We start from the raw sequence: 22798 nt of genomic DNA, 5'->3' as shown, positions 1-22798 counted from the left end.
CAAATTTACAAGATTTAAACTATAAATCATTTACAACATATTATTGTCAGGTTTTATATGATTTTTAAAAGTATTTTATCCACTTTCCTGACTTGTACGATAATTTTTAGCCATGTGCGATAATTTTTCGGCCCTGGTACGATAATTGCCTGGCTTCTGGTTGTGAACACTGGTACCGACTGTCGTTTTCATACAAATTTAGTTTCCGACTTTCTACATACACTGCTGTTAAGCCATCTTGTCTAAGCCCCGTTTACAGCATTAGTCATTTCAAATTTTTATCTTAGAACGTAACACTTTTAATCTACTGAAACTAGTCTGAATATTAAAAATTACTCGCAGATTAGATCAAGATAAAACTTTTAGGCCGGAAATTATTGCTAAAATATTATTTTGAATTAAAACTTGATAGTTCGAATAAAGTGGGTAAGTAAGGATTTTTTATTTTTTAAACTAACGCACGCGCAAGTTTTTAATGAGTAATATATCGATAAATTTCTTTGTTATATTATTTTAAGTAGCTTTACAAGCTCTTAACGTTTCTGTAATAAAATCTTTAATCCTAATCAAAATAGTTTAAACCATCTAAATCTCAAACTACAAATGTAGGTATGTGCCACTTTTGTAGTTAATTTTGCTCCTTAATATTCTTATTTTATAATACGCTGATTTGGTTCACTAAACTCTAAATTGACTGGTGCCGAAGTATAGTCAAGCTTAATAATCATAACTTTACTATGTGTACTAATAATGAGTATTTGATAATATGGGTATGCAAGTGACATTGCTTAGCATGGTATAAATCAGTCTAAAGAGTATTTAATTTAATAACTAATGATCAATTTAGAATATAAGTAGGATTACTAAATAAAATGGAATCATTAAAATAATATGTCTAAAACTTAAGTAAATTTTTTGCAGAAAATGACTTGGTTGACTGGCAAAAACTTGGGAGAGCGTCAAAAAGACCTAAATAAAAAAGTTTATGAAACTGTTAAGAAACAGGAAGATTTCGACAATTTAAAAGAGATTGAGGAAACTTCTGATATTGAGAGGCTGTATAAAATTGATGTTGCTTCACAATATAAAAATAAAGACTACATATTTGCAACTCTTAAATGTGGAGACAGTTTGTATGTTTCCAGGGCAATGAGGGCTGACTGGTTGTATAATGATGAGTTTTCACATGTAGTGAACCCTGACTATTTACATCATGAAGTCTTCCCTTATATGTCAATGAAAATGAAGACCAAATTTGTTAACAAAATTGCTTCACAAATAAGAAATGAGTCCAGGGCAGCTGACTTTTACACATATTTTAAAAATCTTAAAATGGATCATCTTGCTCAAAAGTTTCTCTATTTTACATCAGAATCTTTTAAACTTGATATTATCAATAGTAGCCATAGTTTGGTCAAGAATGATATAAATTTGAAGAATTTTATAGGCAATTCATTTATATTAGCAGAAGCATTTGTAGCAATAATAGAGTTTGCTTCTGTTAAAGAATATCATATTATGGAACTTTCATACTTATATTCAATAAATGAAGAAAAGTACTTGGACCTACTTGAAAAAAATGTGACAACTAATTGTGGTAAATGCTTTGGTGGTAGAATATCTAAAAGTATTATCAAGAAACATAAAAATAGAATTCTGCAATTCCCAAGTCTATACATACATAAACTTAATAAGTATATGTTGGCACGTAATAGCACTAGTGAAGATGCTAAAAAGTATTTAACTGCTATAATGCCAACTGAAATAAAAAAGTTTTGGTTCAAAAATATTTATGGCACATACAAGTATCTCTTTGATTTAATTCCTAAAAATGTGGTCTTTTCTTTCTTTAAAAACGCATTTAACACTTTATTTGGAGATAAACCATTTGAAATGACTCTTGAATTTTATGAGTTCCACTACTATGACCTATTTAATGAAGCAGATAGGGAGAAATGGGCTTTAAAACATATTGAAGAAGGAAAGGAGATACTTGGCACCAACCGGGATTATATTTGGTATAAGTTTGTTAATTATGATCAAGCATTTAATGCCATCAAGAAGTACATTCTTGTGACATCTGATGAGGATGCAAGGAATGAAATGGCAGTTATATTAATAGAATCCTGTAGAACTCAAAGGGATTTGGAAAAATTATTCCACTATTATTATGAAAGATTTGTCAATGAAAGTGGTCATCACAAAGAATATTTTGTTGAAACAGTTCTTAACCAACATAACATTTTTAAATTTGATGAGCCATGTTGGACAGCATTCAATAAAATTTTGTACAGTATGGAAGTTTATACGCCAGGATTTTTTGGAAAGAACAACTGTAGAGTTTTCTGTGTAATTTATAATATATTACACCAATTGGATATGCCAGAAGCATTGAAATATTATATAGATAATGATATAACTTGCAATTCTTTAAAGCGTCACTCAAAAAAATTATCATCAGAACAATGGCAAACTGTTTACAACTATCTAAGTGACTATTTTTTGGAGAAATTTCAAGTGCTTGAGGGAGAAAATGATAATGATATAAAAGAAAAGAAGACAAGCTTGACCCGCACATATTTAAATATTCTTGATTGTTTTGATAAGACTAAAGATGATATACCAAAATCAATTTTGGGATTTATAAAATCAAATATAAAAGCATTTAAATTTATCTCTTTACTAAAAATAGAGAGCACAACAGAAGCATCACTTTTACGAATTCTAAAACAAGATAAAAGTTTGTTAGTGCAAAAAGTACCACACATAAAAAAAGATTTAGAAAATCAAAGAATTAAGATAAATTCTTTACTAAAGAAAATAAAAGTTTACTTTCATAATGATATAGATCGGGATTTCTTAAACTTCTTCAATGAACATTTAAAAAATAAACAGGAGTACCATGATTGGGTTACAAGACTAGCAATTTATGGTATTTTTGTATTGGGTGATGAGAAGGCTAAAACACAATTGCTGTCTAAATATGTTCCTAAAGAGCCTAAAATTGATCACAGCAAGATTGATAGAAAATTGTTGGATATTCAAGAAGCAATATGCCGTTTTGCTTGTTATTCAAGGCCACCAGTCCCTCTAAATTATATTTTGCAGTATATTAAAGGAGATTATGTCCATTACTGCTTACCCATGTTTAATGTGTATTCATCTAATTTACCATTGCCACAATCAATTGAGTTCATTGCTGCTATTTTAGAAGCACCACTTTCTATACAAAAACATGGTATAAGATTGGCATTCAAAGCTTATGGCACTGAAGACTTAAAAACTCTAATAACAGGTATTTGGCACAAAACAAAAAATGTATCACTTAGACTTATTATTTACCAGGCTCTTGTAAGTAAAATTGAAGGATCCAATTCTATGATACAAGATGATTTATTTGAAACATTAAAATCATTTACTTTAACTTTACATGAAGATGACCAAGATAAAATTTATAATCTTATTGTATCACAGAATATTCCTAAGCGATTTGTAGGTAAATTATTTGAAATTACTTGGTCTTCTGTTAGAAATCTATCACATAAAAAACAGAAAAACATATTAATTAAAAATAAATTAATAAGTCATATAGATAAACATATTGACCTAGTAAATCGGGAGTTTTGTGCCAATATAATTGAAATGCATGTTAAAGAAATGTTTTATGAAAAGAGGATGCAACAGCACTTTGATTGGTGTGAAGAGGCTTTAAATAAAGCTTTATGGGATTTAACTGGTAAATACCTAATAACATGCAAAAGTGATGATGAATTTATCACATCTCAAAAACTTGCAACAGAAATTTTAAAAGAGACTTTTAACCAATGGAACTTTGTTTATGAAAGTAATTTTGTTTACATAAAATTTTGCTATCAGTTTATTAATCAAATCAAAAGTATTAGTTGTGAAAGTGACCAAGAGGAAAATGTCTATGTTGTTCCATTAATTGAGCATATTGTGACATTACTTGACAAATTTTCTCCACATTCAGATGTATTTATATTAATATCGAACATGAAACTTTTTATAAATATAAGGAAAATTATGCATGAGAAAATTTTGGGCATTGAACAGGCTTCAGAATTGATTTTCAAGATCTTATCTAAATTTATATCTGACCTTGTTATCACAAATCACTTCATAACAAGTTTAAATGAAACATTTACCACATTGATAACTGAGAATATTCATTACTTTGCATTGTCTAAAAATGTTAACGAAAATTTACTTAAGGCATATGTTTGTAATAAATTAATTACTAATTGTGATAAAGAGAGGGCCCTTATTGCATTGTCGCTGATGCCACTTTCTGATAATATAAATGAAACAGATAAAAATGTTTATAAAAAAATATTTTCAGATTTTATAGAAAAAGTTAAAGCTGTTAATGATTTTGAAACTCAATGTAACTATTTTTGTAAGTTTGTTAATCCTTAATTTGTATAACTGTTACTTGAGCTTTTATTTACAAAATATTTTATTATTTCTTAGGTGTAAGTGTTTTGAAAATATTAATATTTTTGTATTGATTAACATAAGTGCCTTATTGTGGTGATTTGATGTCTGGGATATCAAATCACCGATAACGTTAAGAATTAGGCTTTTCTTTCGCAAATTGACATATTGTGTTTGTTTTAAAAATCACAATGCATGAATATAAAATTCATGTATATATTTTTTTGCTTCATTAAGGATTAAAACGTATAAAATATAAAAATGTTAATTATTGTTTATGAACTCTTTAATTAGGGTCTCCTTTACCGAAGAAAAATTCTAATAAAAATAATGACGTTAATGTCGCATTTCTAAAATTACAATAATAGCATTAATTATTATACCTTTTTTTAAGTTCCCGAGTTTTCAATAATACCTTTGCGTCCAGAAACAGTTTTACTTATTGCTCAACTAAAAAATGCTTTTAGTAGTAGGTAAATTAAAATTTCACAAAATATTGCTAAATTACGAAATCAGAAATCTCGAATGTAAATTCAAATTGATTAGGCGCTAAAATTCAAACTACAATGTTGGCGTGAGTAGGCAATGCATCTTCATGTGGGAGGAAATGATGAATGAGTGTATGAGACTGGATTTGGAAGCACTGTCATTTGTTTGATTGTTCTAAAACGCCAAAACGTCTGGCACAGAGTATGCAGAGCTTATATTATTTGAGTTTAGAGCAAGTATACATATACAATATTTCATAGAAATTTAAGTCTATGGGCTGTGTTGAGCACAGAACACATTATTTGTTGAGTAAGACAAAGTCACAGAAAATATGAGAGAGCAGAAACAAATTAGTTTTGCCTTGGGTATGGGGGAATTGTGTCGTGTCTTAGGAAAAGTTTAAAAATTCACACGTTTCATCACGAAACAAAATTTCAGTTTTAAATTTACGAATGTTATTGTGAAATTATTTTAAAATATTTTATTACAGTGGCAAATATTGACTCAGAAATACTTTGTGAGATTTATTATACTCTTACGAAAGTTTACAAAATGACCCACAAAAAAGTTATATTATTTTGGATGGCCGCTGTTTTAATTAATAAAATTGGTAAGTTACTAAAGATTTAGGTAAAAATGTGAATTAATTTTACTTTTCACGACAAATGTAATACATAGTTTTATTACTTCGATTTGCTCAGTTATCAGCTCTTGTTTAGTAAGGTTTACAAGACTATAATTTTATGATATATTTATCTCTTAACAAAATCCGATATTGTTAAAAATGGAATTCCTGTTACCATTATTATAAATATTACATCCGTGCAAGGTCAATAAATAGTGATTTTTTGTACTTTTTATTGTTGTTTACTTGTTATCACTAAAATCAAATGAGGTCGAGGTTTTTAAAATCTGAGATATTAAATTGGTTATTTATTTATACACTTTTTTACCGAAGGAGGTATACTCTAATTTCTTACTTTAATATATAATATTGCGATTACGCTAAAGTACAGACCTACTTTTACAATTACAGACCACGTTGAATCGACTTCGTTATTCAGATGATGTATGTGATTTAATAATATTATTAGTATAAGCGATCTCAATGAAATATTCCAGTATATTTGTGTATAGTAGGGATATTTCAGGCGATCATCCAAACACCTTGATGGCTATTTTAATCTAATATAATTATAATAATTTTGGCTCCATTGCGATACCATGCCACTTTGTAAATGCAGTTATATTAACGTTATTTTTATTTTACGTTTGTAATTTTATTTTAATCTTAAATTCCTACGCTTTAAAATGATTCAATGCATACATGAACAGATGGGAAATTACTTCTTCTTAGTAAGTATGAAAGAGAACCGGAGTGGCGGTTGTGCGAATCAATATAATTAATTCTTATTCTGTTTACGTCATTCCATTATTCACATACGTTATATTTTTTTTTCATACGAGTGAAGACCATTACTGTCCAACTGTCCACGACGGTATTCTTTCCGCACATACTAAATTAAAAAAAAAATAGTTTATCAATCGGCGTATAGAAACAAAAAGAAAAAAATATGGATATGTATATATTTATTTTTAATCAAGCGTTCAGCGATTTAGTATAAGAACGGTACATATAGCAGATATAACATTCAAATAGGTAATAAATGTAAATATTCATTTGAGAACATCTATGAATGGTCTGAATTGTCAGTATGAGGTTGGTAAAATTGTAGCATTGATAATAATTTATAGCCCACAGGAGACCGGCTTGTACAATTCCGATATTTATCAGATATGCACCAAAATACTAATTTATTACAATGATTTTGTGTTTTCGAGTGTTTTTTTTATAGAACGGGGCAAACGGGCAGGAGGCTCACCTGATGTTAATTGATACCGCCGCCCATGGACATTCTCGATGCCGGAGGGCTCGCGAGTTTGTATATTTAACAAGCGTATACATAAAGTCTATTGTTTATTAATTGACGTTTAATATCAATTAATAATGTTACAATTTTAATAAAATTTCATGGAAATACACGCCCGCTCTCTGTAACTTTCTTATAATTAACTCAATATATATATAATACTGATGTCGGGATCGTTGGTTGACTGTATCAATTGTCTCTTTGTAACAGATTTCGGGTACGCAGATCTCGTCGAACGAAAATAGCAGAAGATTGGCGAAAGAATCAGAAATGTCACTTATTTAAATAATAATAATTTCTATTTAAAGGTATTAACGTAAATTAAAATGCTAAAGTTACGTAAAATCACATGGATTAGATCAAATAAGATAGATGTCACACCTTACGAGTCCTGATTAAGCGAAGCGAGAAAAGGTAAAAAAGTGACCCAATCTGATTTGAGAGAAATGACAAATGACTGTGCACGCGGGGATATCAGTGATGGTCGATTTGCTTCGCGATCAGTTCTAGTTTCCCCTATTCACATGGGAATATCTATTCAGATAACAATTTGATATATTATCATTCGCAGTTCTTGCTATAGTGAAAGATAACACGATTCTCGATTCCGGGTTTTTGTTATTTATCTATTTTTTTTGGCTCAATTTCAAGGTTAATAAGCGCGAGCATGAACTATCCTAACGACGCAGTTTAGTTTGTAAATAAACTACTGGAAATGTTTTTATAGAATAAATTTAAATCGACAATTTTATTGAAAGGATTCGAAGCACCACAAATTTAAAGTACACTTGTATGATCACGCGCGGCAGATAAAATTAATTTATTTTAAATAACTACTATTTGTACTTCTATAAAAATTACTCCAAAAAATAATGACATGTTCATATATTTTGTTAAATACAAAGGAGAAGACATTTATCTTTTTTAAAAATTTTAAACCGCCATAGAATAAAATGCTTAATTTTTGAGAGTGTAATTTAAAACTTAGTATGTATCGCACATGATACCACACGTAGCTAGCCGCTGGCTTATCCCCAATTTATTATTCTCATTTGACTTTTAATGCTTGTTGTGGCTGGATAATCCGTACATATTATGTTAATACTGAATTACTGTTAATATTGCTAACAATTACTGCAATTAACGCCATTTGCCACGTAATCACGAGATATAATCGCGGCTTTATTCTAATTATGGTTTTATACACGTTTTCATTTGTACAGCTGTACGGTAAAGAAGTTACTTTATATTTAGATGTATAAATAGATAACGCGTCATTTGTTTTCTCGACAACTCCCAATTTAAATTAGCGTGACTCGACTGCACCAGTAATGAAAAGGTCAAGCAACAATCTATAGAATTAATACCAAGGGAAATAGATTTCCTATGGTATCAGATGGACTTAATTGATTGCGTATACAGATGTTCGTCAAATTGGTCTACATGTTACATTGGTTGACGTCTGATACATTCAAGGCATCGTACGATGTGGACAACCAATGGAATGGTGCCACGTGGTGGGCTCGCCACCCCACCACCATTGGAATGCATCAGGTTAGAATGGCACCGGTAAAAATAAACTCGTTCAACTAGTCAACGAGCCACACACGTTTCGAGGCCATTATCAAGAATCAGTTATCTAGATAAGTGAAAGGACACTGCTGTATCTTGTCTTGTAAACATATAGTACTCATAATTTATTTATTTATTATTATTAATTAATTTAAAGAATTTTGAGAACTTCGTGTATTAAATAGAGGATGATAATGTTCAACTACAGCTATGCGTTCCATATTTGGTTTCGCAATGTGTTATACAGTTTTTACTAACTAGTTTGTGATAATGACGTTTATACAAAATACCCTAACGGTAGATTTCCGTTCAATGAATTCTGTATAATTTTTCCAATCGTTGTTAGATGCGTGATAACCACGTGGAATCAGTCTTCAACATCATCTTAACAAATGTTTGGTCATGTAAATACAATAATATCGTAGATTGTTATAGTATTCGTGTATGATATTATGTTATATACTGAAAATTTTCATCATCATATATTAATTAAAAATTATGCATATATTATAATCGTAATTAATTTAATAAAATATTTTGACGTCATGTAGACGTATTGAAGTTCCGGGATTTTATTAAAATTGATTATATATTTATAAAATTCTGGTGTTACAATGTTCGTTCCCATACTACTCCGAAACGGCTGGACCCATTCTTGTGAAATTTTTATGCATATTCAGTCGGAAAATCGTCAACTATGTATCTATGAAACCCGAAAGTGATTGGGGTTTGTCCACCCCAAAAATTTTTTATTATTTTTTTTATGATATTACATACAAAATACATTAATTCTCACCCCTCTACAATCAAACCCTATTTTTTATTATAGTAAATAGTTCTTCTTATTGATGGAAAAAAGCTTCCAAGAAATATATGGCAAAAGAATGTTTAGCCGGTTAGCTAGTTATAATATATAATTTTTCATTGTTGCAGATGCTTTGAAAGAACATTGCAATAAACAAGAGGATTTACTTCAGAGGTGTTCGATGGCCCTGCCGGTACTTAGTTCTCCGGAAATATCTTTCGCCCTCACAAGAGAAGAACTGGACAAAAGTTGCATGTGAGTAAAGTACTTCCAACAGTTTTGTGAAGGATTCGCGTTAAATTTTTCTATATCACTAAATCATAGATTAATTTTTATTTCTAAATTGTATTCGAAATGTGTTAACGCGTTTTCAATTAATTCGAAGAAACTAAGCGCTGTTTGTGATTTCAATACAAAAATGCATTGTTACTATTCTATTACAGTAAGTATATTATATAGTTAAATATACATATTTGCTGAGTGACTTTTTAGTCGTGAGTTTACAGTTATGTAAAACAATATATATATAAAATCATAAAAGTAATTCTTATGCTACAAAATTAAATTACATTTAGAAACTTATATAATAATATTCAAGTCACGAGTGAGAGAATTCCAAACTGTATTATGAACACATATTGAGATATTTAATTTAGATACATTAATAGTCTGTATTCTAGAACAGTATAATTCGTATTTTATAATTGTATAATTTGAAGCTCTCTTTTAAAAAAGAAGCCAAATTAAATATAAAGTTGGGGAATCATCAAACAGTTTTACAGAAACAAAAAGAATAGTTAAATACAGACATGACAGTACACAGTAACAAGATTTCACATAAGATCAAGTATTCAAGAAAGATTTCTTAAAAGTTCAACACACTTGCGACTGCAATATAAGTGTCCATGGGTGGCGATATTACTCCTTTCCTTCTGTTACATCAAAATATTAAATGTCGACTTAGGGAATAGATAATAAAAAAAACAGTAGCAGCTTTGTAGGACTGGATTTCTGCATCAGCTTTCTAATACCCGCCGTAGACATTTTGAGTCTAAGACATGCCGGTTTCTTCACGATATTTTAATTTCCACGACTTCGTTGAGGGTCGTTGAAGCTAGGCCAACAATGCGTAGTACGACAACTGATTTAATTTTTTACAATGAAAAACGTTTTTTTTTAAAAGTTCAGTAATTGTTAAACTTTTACGTCTATCGTTTCATAGTTTACACTTCATAACTTCATTTAGCCTTTTGCACTTTGGTACCAAGGGAAAATTTACGGCTTCATTTAAGTGAAGTTCGTGTAGAATAAGTTTTGCAAGATGCCGTCAGCGCCAGCTAACTTCCAGCAAAACGGTCCGCGGTACGCAGTTAGCTCATCTTAATTTGCTGTTCTTGTTTGCGGTAAACAGCAATTTAGAATAGTCGTCCTTCAACTTTAGATTCCACTTGATTGGGCGGTTGAATGGTCAGAACTTGTGTGGAGACTGGCTTTGAATAATTTTAACGCTATATTTAATGCTTGATTTTATCAGTTTCTAGTCATATTTATATTAAAGATTCTATTGCTTTTGTAATAATAAATGCGTTTAATAATTTCAACAGATAATCGCGTGTTATCTTGATAAGTGATTAGTGGGATTCTGTTTGTAAAGTTAATATTCAATAATAAATCTCCGGCTTGATTTTAAATGTTTATGTTTTTGTGTATAACAGTATATCATTATTTTTTTCGTTATATAAGCATCGTATCAGGCATGATTTGATTCAGTATTCCAAATACAAAAACAAGATTTTTTTTAAAATTTATTTATTGAGAAGATTTACAATAACTTAATTATGTGTTAAATACAAAAAAATCTACGCCAATAAAAAAGGCTTTATTTGTAAATAACTATGTACTTATTTAGGTGGATTGGTATACATGAAATCATTTTAATCTAAGCTAAATGGTATAACAAAATAAATTACTTGAAGAACACTTAGGGAAATATTATACTATATTTGTTTCTAAATAATTCAGATGCCAGAGCTCTTGCCGACATACTTGTGGCGTACAGGGCAATATCAATAGTAAAATTGTCAAACCCTTATGTATGTGTTGACTTCAGCTCTATATATAGGTTCATGTTTTTAAGCGTGTGTACGCACGGTGAAACATATATTTTGTAATTCGGGACAGTCTATTTTCTTGCGCCAAATTAATTAAATATGTAACATCTCCTATTTTACGTCTAACTGAGAGTGGAAGAATGTGGAAATGCTTGTTAGTGTTTAGGTAGTGCGGTCTTAGCTTTACATTGGAGATGTGTGATACATTTGTATGACTTCTACACGATTGCTATATAAACTGCATATTGGGAGTTCCATACTTGCGAGTCTCTACTTTTCTAACATAGGCATTGTACAGAACTTTTAGTTTGACTTGGATGAAATTTGTCAACGCCCTTTTAAAACGAATAAATAACATTTTTTTAAGCTTTGCAAACAATGATTTTAAATTCTGTAATTAAGTTTACATTATTTAATACAGAATGTTTAAGTTTAAAGGTTTATATATTACGTATATATAGGTATATATACGTAAATATAATATTAATAAAACATAAAATTAAATAGGAGCACAACGGGGGGCATTATCGACAATTAGTGATTTCTTTCAGACAACCCCAGTTAAAAGGCCATGCATCATGTTAACAATCAATCACAAAAGAATTTTTGGGTTATATCAGGTTAGAAGGTATGGCTTTTTAAGTGCCATGAAAGCTTCTGGCCCGCTCTACGCCTTTGACTTGCGAACTGGTAGTAAATGTAAATTTAGAATCAATTTAACATCTTTTCTGTTGACTTTCATAAGTGTACTTGGTTATCTATTCGAATCAAGTTATTTTGAGTTTATACTGGATGACTGCAGTTATTCGAAACGGAAAACTGTTTATCCAAGAATTCAAGTGAAAGTCCGTGAACATTGCCCTGTGATGTCTTGTAGTTGACCGCGTATCTTGAAAAACCCTTGTTATTTTTTTATACGGTCAGAAAACTAAAAGTACGATTTAAGATTTTATTGTTAAATCATAATCAAAATCGATAAAACTATTCATGTATATGTATTCATCAACAATGTACTTATGAACGTCAAACATAAATATACATTGAATGCTTTTACATTTACTGCCAGTTCTCGAATTAAGGGCGTATAACGGAAGAGAAGAACTGGCAATAAACTCTCCGCCACTCTTTTTAATCGCCAAGTTTTTTCTTATGAGCTGCAATCATTACACCATGTTCATTATCCATCTTAAGTAATAAAGAATAATAAATTAGATTAAAAGCAAAGATTTAATTAAAAAAATCATTAAAACTTAAAAAAACATATTTTTTCTTGTATCGTAGATTTCTTATTGTAACGTAGATCTGCGAGTCCTATTAAATAATATTATATTTTTTTATGTACTAACCGTTGAGACTTGAGAGAAATATGATTGAGCAAGTATTGCTGTATGTTATTTTTATATGTAACGGGGCAAGTGTTTTTTTATTTTGATGTTAAGTGATATAAGCATATTAACAGAGGCCTCGAAGGTCGTTGCCGGCCTACACATACTACACATACATATATATAAACCCACACTGTATTTCTGAACTATAATATTCTATTCTTAAGTTTTTTCATTAGTCTTTTTTATTCCGCCACGAACTCAGTACTATTGACAAAAAGCCTTTCAATGTTACCAGGAAACTTTGAAGTAAGATAAATTTCGCATACTAACTAATGCAGTTTCAAAGTTTATTCCTTTCTTGACTGTGAAAATTAACTGGCCGAGTGAATCATTGTGTAAACTTTCTAGAGGAGATAGTTTTCAGAAATATTAAAGGTTTTTAATTATTTTTTTTTGGTTTCGTACTCGTAATTAATGAGCTTGGAAGGTGTTTATATTATTTTTGTTATATTTATTATTTTTGCGTATTCAACGAAAAGCGGTTCGAATTTTTTTGTGAAACATTGATCTTTTGGTGTTGCGTAGAGTAGTAACCCCACAATACTTTGCATCTTCTTCCGGATTTCTTCTTCTTCAAGTGCCTCTCCATTACTGTAGGTTGGCCGTCAGTTTCCTGAAACGCGTCTCGTCCTGCGCCAGATGCAGCAACTCCTCCGCATTTGTAATACCCGTCCACTCCCTAACGTTGCGAAGCCTTGACTTCTTCCTTCGACCCACACGCCGTTTACCCTGGATTTAACCCATTATAATTAGTTGGTAGCGTTCGTGGTGCAACATTACCGGATTTACCATGGTTAAACCTGCAGCTGAGTTTCATCATCGACCGTCGGGGCACAATACGAAATTCCACTCGTATCACCTCGACGTCTGCCGTTCCACTACTGTGAGTTTTTGCAGCGCACCACCGCTGTGGAACCAGCTGAGCACTTGTTGCACACAAGTGTTTCGGAACCAATTCTTCTTAGGATCCTTCAACAAAAGAGCGTTTATTAAAAGGCCGGTAACGCACTCGCGGGCCCTCTGGCTTTAAAAGTGTCCTTGGGTATTTTACGTGTTAACTTTAACGTGTTAAATTACTGTTAGATGTTAATGATGCATAAGAGCATTTATGAAGAAAGTCATTTATACAATTTGTGTATTACGGCAATATTGTATCTGAAATCTCGTATTGGGACGAATGCGTCCGTTTTGTTGATAATTAATAAGTATGTAATCACCAATTTTTGCCTTTTAAAAAATCAGTATTAATAATTAAAATTAAAGATTCAACTGATTCTAGCTATAGTCTCATATTAATGAGGTTGTATTACATCGAAATAAATTTGTTATAGAGAACTTCGCGCGGGTATCAAATGTATAGACAACTACACGGAAGTTTGTATGGAGAAGAGCGAACAAGTCGTGTTTCGGCGGATGTACGCCGGGATAACTGATGTGGTTCAAGAGCTTTGTACACGAGGCACATATCAGGATGAGTACCTGAGACATGCTGATTGTGTGAAGAAGGTTCGACCGGAGTATGAAACTTGTAGCAAGAACTATGAGGTGACTTTGACGTCACTCAGCAACCACCCGGAGAGAGACCAGTATGAGACTGATAGTGGAAGCCATGAAGACCTTCGAACTATGTGCTGGTAAGATATATTTGTAATTATTGCTTAATTTTCTTGCTTTATTTTTGCTTAATATATACATCTAAACATATTAAACAGTTACACCACTCAAGATCGTCTCGTCTAACCTCGTCGTTTCGAATAGCAGAATAAGTAATAAAATCGGATAAGTTATGTAATAATAAATAAATTTTACCATTGCAAACAGCATCCGTTGATAAAACTACGCATCATTTGTCAGTTCAAGAAATTCCGATCTTGAGGTGAATGACGTGTTGAATTGAAGTGTTACTTCATCAAACAATTTTGTATATCTTGAGAGAAGAGGCCTATTGAGTAAACTGCCATTCTTTTTTTATTAATTCTATTTTCGCAATGACAAGTAATAAAACAATCCAGTATTTGCAATTCTGTGTTAATTTTATTAATTCAATGAAATCCTTAATTAAGTGTAAATAAAGTAAATGCGATATTATTAGACTGTTAGGTGGAACGAAGTTCGCCGGGTCAGCTAGTTATATATAATTAAAAGTACAGAAAACACCAAAAGTGGTTCCACCACATTGGTGCCTGAAGGAGTACACCACAGTACATATTTTATTAAATACCTTAGTTCATACTTATGTAGGTTACGTAAAAAAAAGCGCGGGCAATGATATTTTATAACCCAAAGTTGACCGACATCAGCTTGCCCACATATACTTTCGCACTATATCTGTGTTTCCTAAGCTTTATGCGCACTTACCCAAAATTCTTGTCACCCCCGCTAATAACATACGTAATTAACTAAGAAATTGAATTTTTCACTTAAGAAATTTAAATTATAGGTTTTAGGAAGAATTTATTAAGTATTATTTCGTTTAGTCGTAGTGATATTCAAAACAAAATAAAAATATTCAAATTACAAATAATTTTACAAAAGGGTTTTCTATATTAAAATTATGAGATCCTTGTTGCACAGATATTTATATTGGGTTCCAACTCGGTTAGCTTCAGTCTTAAGTCCACGTTGTGTTATATTCAGCTGATTAAATATGCCCCCTGTGTGACGTAACACGTTGGGAATCACTGCACTACATTAATGCGTAAAAGGACAGTATCATTAGATATTAGCCGTCGATAATTGGTCCAGAGCACTTTGACTTTTGCTAAACTGAAATAATTAATCGATTTATTTAATTTTCATACAATTTTATATATTCAATTTGTATGAAAGTTCTCTAAGTTCTGACATTCTTTTGATTTCTTAATTAATTTACAAATTGTGAAATAATGATTACAATAATTAGTTGTTCATGCAACTTCTGATTGTGGCTCAAATATTTGACCTTTTGAACAATTTAGGTTTCTTCGCGTTTAATGTAATCACTCAATCTAAGTTTTCAAAAGCTGTCAAGAAATGGAATTTATCGCTACTAAAACGAGTCGTAGAGAATTAATTACTACTTAGACATTAGAAACTTTACCTTGCCACAATTTTGATAATAAATTCACAAACTTTATATTTTAACAAATTCTAATTTAACTCTGTTATGTATATAATTACATTAAAATTTCTTTACAGTCATTTATTAATATTTTTAAAAATCATTTTATAATTATAAAGAACTTTGTACAATCAAACTCTTACATATATTACCTTTTTTATTAAATATTATTGTTATTTGTTTAAATAATTAAATGTATAAACCCTAGTTGACCTGGAATAGATAAATAACCTCTTTGGGCAATTTTTCAGTCTATTAAGTATGATTAAATCACCGGATACTAGCGACACACTTGCGTGTATTACACATTCCGTTAATACGCTTCTTTACGTACTTTAAGAATTATGTAAGAATTTTACTAATGTCATCGTCGTTCAACAACTGTTCTTAAGGCAGTTTTTACTGACCAATATGTGGAACCAGCTGCCCAATCCCGAACGGAATTTGACGTAGGGTCCTTCGAGACAAAAGCGTACCAATTCTAAAAGACCGGCAACGCACTTGCGAGCATTCTGCCAACGTGAGTCTTCATGGGCGACGGTATCACTTACCATCAATTGTTTTTTCTACTGATATGATAGGTGAGAAGAAAATTCTCAACGACATTTAGTATTCTCATTGAATACTCGAGATTTTGGAGCCACTTAACGATTAACGGTCCGTTGCTATTTTTCAGTCACGTTCGATGAGAAAAAATGTTTGAATATTTTAAAGCTAGCTTCTATAAAGTCATTCAGCCAATATCACCGGACTTATACATCGCTGGCCGTGCGTCGACACAATGAAACGATAAACAAAAACAAAACTATTTCCGTTGAAAATTGCAGTGCGAACTGTGTGAACTGCGAACTTTTAAAACCCTTTAATTGAAAAGTGAATAAATATTCTTTCAGTATAAAAGATAAATAAATAGAATTAAGAATAAAAAATTTACGCAATTAAAAAATCACGTAGCATTTTAGTCTGACATATTTAAATAGTTCAAACATTCTATCAGGAATTACTTTTGCTGCTTGCTTGTATTCGACATATCTTATATCTTTTGTTACTGTTTTTTTTTATTTTTTATTTTTGTTATGTGTGTTTTTGTATAAGGCAATAAAGGATAAATAAATAAATAATTATCCCAACAATAGAGCGGTTTTTCAATTCGATAGTTCTATATAATTTAATTTCTACTGTCAAGTATTGGACCAGGGCTTTCCTTCTAAATACTAGAGTTAAGATGTAGTATGCGAAAGTTTAAGGGTAATATTCGAAACTTAATTATGCCTTGGATTTTAATAAGATACTTTTTGCCTATTGTTTAGTCATAGTCTTTTGTTGCTTTTTTTCTTATAATCAGTGCCTTTGATTCCCAATTCATTTCATTCCATATGCAAATGTATGCATATTAAATATCGCGGGGTACTCTTGCGGTGCTTCTTAATATTCTTGTCTATTCCGTTGTATTACAAACTCGTTGGATTTGTCGGTTTATCCGGTGTAGACTATCTGTGGTTCGAAAAAGCTACCTCGAAAAATTGTCTAAATAACATTGCTTGACCCCAAATTTTTTAATTACATTACTGCATCGGTTTAAAAATAAACAACGATAAATCCTGTTAAAAATAAAACATGAAGGCTAAATTATTTGCGGTGTATTCATAACCAATTGCACATTCCAGCTCTTTCCAAGAATACCTCCAGTGTTCCGAGCGGACGGTTCAGAGGTCGTGTGGAGACGATGCTGCCTTGTTCACAAGCGCATTCCTCAAGAGAATGGCATCTAATATCATAAAGGTATTAACATTAGCAAATTTACATCTGCTAAAATATTTATAGTAACATTATTATAATTGTAATTTTTATATTTATGTATTGAGTTTTAGTCTGTTTTGTGTTGACAATTGACACCCAAAAGTGAGGAATATGATAAATTTGCATTTGCGATTAAAACGTTTTATATTAAAAAAATATGGAATTATAGTTCTCTTCAATAAATACACCTTAAATTAAATTGTATTTTTTTACAGATTATTTACTATATTTTTGTTATTATATTATCATTATTTTTTTGTTAACATATTTATTAAACTTAATATTCATAATTATATTCGTGAAAAAGATTTTAGGGGATTTCAAAATCAACATGTATTTTTTCAATAATAATTTTTATGTAAAGTTGTCAGTTCTCTCTACGCTCTTGATTTGATAACTGGTTAAGGTCTTCCTTTTTTAATTATTGACGTTCATAAGTACATAGCTATTTTATGGCTCAAACATGCTCTATTTTCGCAGAACTTCTGTCTGGATTATCGCGGACAAGAGTGCGGTCTAACGGACAGCGGAAACTCAAACCAGCTCAGTCTACTTCTACTCAGTGTAACAATGATACTTCCCTTCGTGTCGGCGCTCGTACCCGCGTAATGCAATCGGCGTACATGCGGAATCGAATTTTTAATTACTATCTTTGTAATTAGTGAAGAACTTCGAGTTGATGCATTCACTGAACTGTAAACAATTTATGGATGGTGAAACTTCACCTTTTTGCGAAGTAAGCGTTGTAGTTCATGTTACCTGGTAATTATAAGTTATTAAATGTAATTTCAGTCTCAAGAACTCGTTATGAAACTTTCATAGTTATGCAGCGTGTTTTAAAAATCTATACAATAATGATCACAGCTCAATCGTCTGACATGAAAACTATTCAATTGAAGTGTTTGTTTGGTACTAAATTACGCTCATAGAGTGCTGTTATTTTTTTTTAATATTCTTAATTTGTTTACATTATAATTCATGATAACCGCGTAAATTAAAATCTTGAATCTCATTTATTTATAAATCTTTTTCTTCACCTATTTATAGGCAAACGCATTTCTATGTCTGTATCATTGATTTTAACTTTCCTAGTATTTGCCGGAAAATAAACCTATTCTCTTAACTTGATCAGGCGCATTATTTTGTCAAAACAAAAATCAATGTTAGACAATTCATTCACTTGTTAGTCCGTTTAGAATGAATGTATCCTAAAGTAATAAATAAATTCACGTTAACTTAAATATCACACTATTTAATATTTAAGGTTGGTAGACATAATATATCGTAGGCCAAAGACTGCGAATAGAATTCGTGAAACTTAAAAAAGGCATTTAGTTAAGTAAAAAAATGTATAGTATTGTTCCTAGTATTGTAATATATGTAGTTATTATCTGTGTATAAACGTATTTTTAAATAGTACATTTCATGAAGACTTTGAAGTATCTGGTTTCTAGTACAGTCCTCGATATAGACAAATCATAAACTCACATAATAAATATTCAAATATTTTTCTTGTGAATAAAATTTACTATTTTTTGTTCTCCCACAAATGGCTCTTCTAATTGTACTAAATAATCTCGCATAGTATTAGCAGAGAGTTATAAGTGATTATTTAAAATTATTTTTTGATTCTGATCAAATTTCATTTTTTTTTAATTTTAATATAATTATTAAATAAAAATAAAATAAATTAAATCTAACGTCATTGTAACGATTACTCTAATAATTGTAATATGAAGTATTAAACATTTTAATAACAAATACAGTTTAATTTATATAGATTTAAATTATTATAAGGATTTAAATGCGTGTTTCAATTTCATTTCACGATAACCATGCATCATTACAATGTTTAAATTTAAAAAAAAAGCTTTTAGAATAAACTTTATACCTTGGTCGGTTTATTTTAATATATTAATTTAAATTATATATAATATGTGTCAGCTCAGAACTTCCTGTGATAGTTTAATGAAATTATAGTTTAAATGATTATTATTATTTCCTATTAAAATATATGAATAACTTTTGTATGTGTTTTTTTTTAATATTTAATTTAGCGATCATTTTTATGCGACTAGCTACGAGTCACCTACATTATGTGATAATGTTTGGCCTTCTTACAAATGGATTGCTGTATTTGTCAGACCAAGATATTCTTCAAGATGTATGAGCGAAACCCCCAAATACTTTCAAAAAGTCCCTACGAAATGTATAATTAAATAAATTTTGTCTTTATGACAGTGTTGGCTTAGAGGCTTCAGTATACAACACTTATCCCTGAGGTCATAGATTCGAATCCTATGACCTTAGATGTAACATTCGTATGACGTTACCGGCATCCCTTAGACCTACTTGCCTTTTTACGTCATTAGAACAAAACAAAAGATTACGAAACATACAGAAATCTGAAGGACTTAGATTACTTACTATCTTTTACTTTTGACTTACTTTCTGTAACATATAAACAAATACTGACTTATTATTCTAGCCTCTTGGGCCCCTAAAAGGAGACCGCTGCTATAATCCTATAGGTTTAAAAACGTCTAGTCTAGTTCCTTGTAGTTTGGGGATTTAGTTGGGTAACAGTGTAACCGATCTTTTTCCATTTGTGCCATTGAATCTGGTGGCCGATTTAATCTGTTCAGTCTGTCTGTCAGATCGGTCTCAGATGCGTCCCCAGGAACGGATTCATTTATTAGAAATCTGACAACCTTATAGATTTTTTACAATCATGACACGTCTTACAGTACGTTCGCAGTACCTCTATATGCCTTTGTATGCTTGTTGATGCTGTTAATATATGTCTTAGTCAATCAAATATGTTTGTAGATCGGTAGTAGATAACATGATTTTATATCACAAATTATGTAATAAGGACCCTGAAACCGCGTGTTCAATGCACGCCTGTAGAATTTTTTTGTGCAATTAATAATATAATTGTTAATACAAACTAGTAAGTATTAAAATTTTCAGAAATCTACTACTAAATCTATACTAACAAATAAAATTATAATTTTATTTGCAAATAGATTTTAACAATAATCATTCTCGGTCTTTCCAAGATACAGGTCTCGTAATTTAAATCAATTCAATTACTCGAAATCTATAGAGAAATCAGTATCAAGTAATGAAAGACTCTTGTACTCAATCGCAGAGTACTCGCTAAATGAGTGGAGACTTGCATAAGAACGGTTCAATCTAGAAAGAATTCACCTTTTCTAGAGAAATTAATTCAAATGAACAAAAGTTTAAGATCTTTTTCATAATCATCGTCTACTTGTTAAGTCCGGAGCTGAAGCAAAAGACTCTTTCATTATATAGTAATTTTCTTTTTCTGTTTTTAAGAATTTATTTAAAAACCAATTATAGAAATATTATTATTAAGAATGACCAATGCAATATCGATCATGCGACGTGAGAGTTAAATTTTTATTAGATGTCAAACGTCATAAAAAATTTACAGATTTTTTTAGAGCCACGCCAACAAGGCCACAGATAACAAAAACAGAAGAAGAAAAGAAATAAATTATAACCGACCACAGTACTAACATATTGCTTAAAATCTAAATGATAACAATAAATATAAACATTACTAAAGGTTTACAAATATTATCATAAATCATAACAAAAGTACCGAAGCAGTAATAACAGAATGCCTTTTCTGTAATTGGATTGGCGATTCAAACAAAAAAGATTTTAGTGTACTTGCCGCTTTACCATCGTATAATTAATGTATTTTAACAAAATTCTCTTTATAAAGAAAAATAAACATAAATCATGATTTGTTTTGTATTCGTTATTTTAAATCTGATATTAAATTGCCAACGAAACTTTAAAATGTAATGCCGGCCATTACTCACCCTTGCCACGGCAATTAATATCTAAGAAACTACGTAAACACCAAACGAGAGTTGCAATCGATTAAGTTTTAAACTTTATTCAATTAAACCCAGTTTAACTAACACAAGCGATCAAGGGCTAAGTAAATTCAGTTTAAATGAGCAGACTTTTCATTGCACAGGCTGTGAATCGATGAAAAGAAGGCTGTGGTAAATGGCGTTTAGATTAAAGGATTCTGTTTACCTAACATTTTGAATAAGCGTTGATATAGCCGACTTTTAAGTATACTAAAAGTATATAATATTTACTTTTATTTTATCAAAACATCGACAAACTCTCTTTTATTCAAACACTCGTATGAGTTTTACAATTAATTACGTTATGTATACTAATTTTCTATTTATGTTATTAATTTATTGAATTTTCAAATATTTCTAACGTAGTTTAGTTACACCATTTTTGTTATATGATACAATATTTATATACAAGTCTATATAAATAAGGCTTTTTTGGATGATGACGATAAACCAAAATTGTAGGAAGCTTTGGGTGCTGGTTATTCAGCTGTTAGCCGATTTGCGACCGTGATTCATCAGCTAGGACAGCTAGATATAAAAACACGTTGAATTCTAAGCCGCTTTTTTTGAGTCAAAATGTATAGTTGTATTTAAAAGAAAATATTGGAGATTCAGATCGAAATTAAATAAAACTTTCGATATTCTTAAAAATTCTTCTTTCTTTCGGTTTTTTGACAAAATTCGACAGTAAGCCCACATAATAGGGTTTCAAACTGGTTTATGTCTGCCTTTGTTTTAATTATATTTTTATAGGCACGTCCTCATATGGATTTGAAGCTCTTATATACTACATATACTTCGAAGAAATAAGAACCCATATTCTTGATATGTATGTGTTTTCGGAAATCTTTTATTGTTATAATTCCATGCGAATTCGTTTCTTTTGATAGTGTTTTAACGTTATTAATTTAGTTATAGTATATATGAAGTTAAACGCAATACATTAAGAGTATTTAGACGAGCTACGGGTGTCTACTACCCAATATCGCGGGGCCCATTTTCTATCTAAGGCATACAAAAACTTGCTCAATTTGTATGATTATAAACGGATCACTTCGGAACTTACACTCAACTGCACAAGTAATTGCTTTGCTAATACGCAAATATGAAGTGATATTTTTCATCGGGGATTAAATCTTTTCTCTTTGCATTTGCTGAATTGGAGCACGGCCGTAATAATTGATTGGATTATACCTTTCATCGGGCGCTTCGTACGTGATCTCTGTACAC

At 30.6% G+C, this 22798-nt stretch overlaps 2 protein-coding genes across 3 annotated transcripts; both read left to right on the top strand.

Annotated features, from left to right (window-relative positions):
- Nucleotides 1–227: 227 nt before the first annotated feature.
- On the top strand, nucleotides 228–4717 carry LOC110999026. Its single transcript, XM_022267899.2, has 2 exons — nucleotides 228–426; nucleotides 922–4717. Exon 2 carries the CDS (start codon nucleotides 925–927, stop codon nucleotides 4435–4437), a length of 3513 nt encoding a protein of 1170 aa, XP_022123591.2. The 5' UTR covers nucleotides 228–426; nucleotides 922–924; the 3' UTR covers nucleotides 4438–4717.
- A 568-nt stretch (nucleotides 4718–5285) lies between these two features.
- Nucleotides 5286–19607, top strand: LOC110999034. Of its 2 annotated transcripts, none has more exons than XM_022267910.2 (5): nucleotides 5286–5554; nucleotides 9381–9507; nucleotides 14083–14385; nucleotides 17519–17633; nucleotides 18132–19607. In XM_022267910.2, the coding sequence occupies exons 1-5, from the start codon at nucleotides 5497–5499 to the stop codon at nucleotides 18258–18260; spliced, it is 732 nt and encodes a 243-aa protein (XP_022123602.2). In that variant the 5' UTR covers nucleotides 5286–5496; the 3' UTR covers nucleotides 18261–19607. The 2 variants fall into 2 exon arrangements, with proteins under 2 accessions (XP_022123602.2, XP_045485219.1); XM_045629263.1 differs by lacking the exon at nucleotides 5286–5554 and adding an exon at nucleotides 8478–8550.
- The last annotated feature ends 3191 nt before the right edge of the window (nucleotides 19608–22798 follow it).

The sequence above is a fragment of the Pieris rapae genome, chromosome 8 (assembly GCF_905147795.1).
Source record: "Pieris rapae chromosome 8, ilPieRapa1.1, whole genome shotgun sequence".
Lineage (NCBI taxonomy): Eukaryota > Metazoa > Arthropoda > Insecta > Lepidoptera > Pieridae > Pieris > Pieris rapae.
Note: the sequence above shows the minus strand (reverse complement) of the source record. Positions and strands in the feature narration are given on the sequence as shown.

Coding starts and splice junctions, on each gene's coding strand:
- LOC110999026 (XM_022267899.2), top strand. CDS start 925: ATGACTTGGTTGACTGGCAAAAACTTGGGAGAGCGTCAAAAAGACCTA.
- LOC110999034 (XM_022267910.2), top strand. CDS start 5,497: ATGACCCACAAAAAAGTTATATTATTTTGGATGGCCGCTGTTTTAATT. Junction 9,508..14,082: donor GAACTGGACAAAAGTTGCAT/GTGAGTAAAGTA, acceptor AATTTGTTATAG/AGAACTTCGCGCGGGTATCA. Junction 17,634..18,131: donor TGGCATCTAATATCATAAAG/GTATTAACATTA, acceptor CTATTTTCGCAG/AACTTCTGTCTGGATTATCG.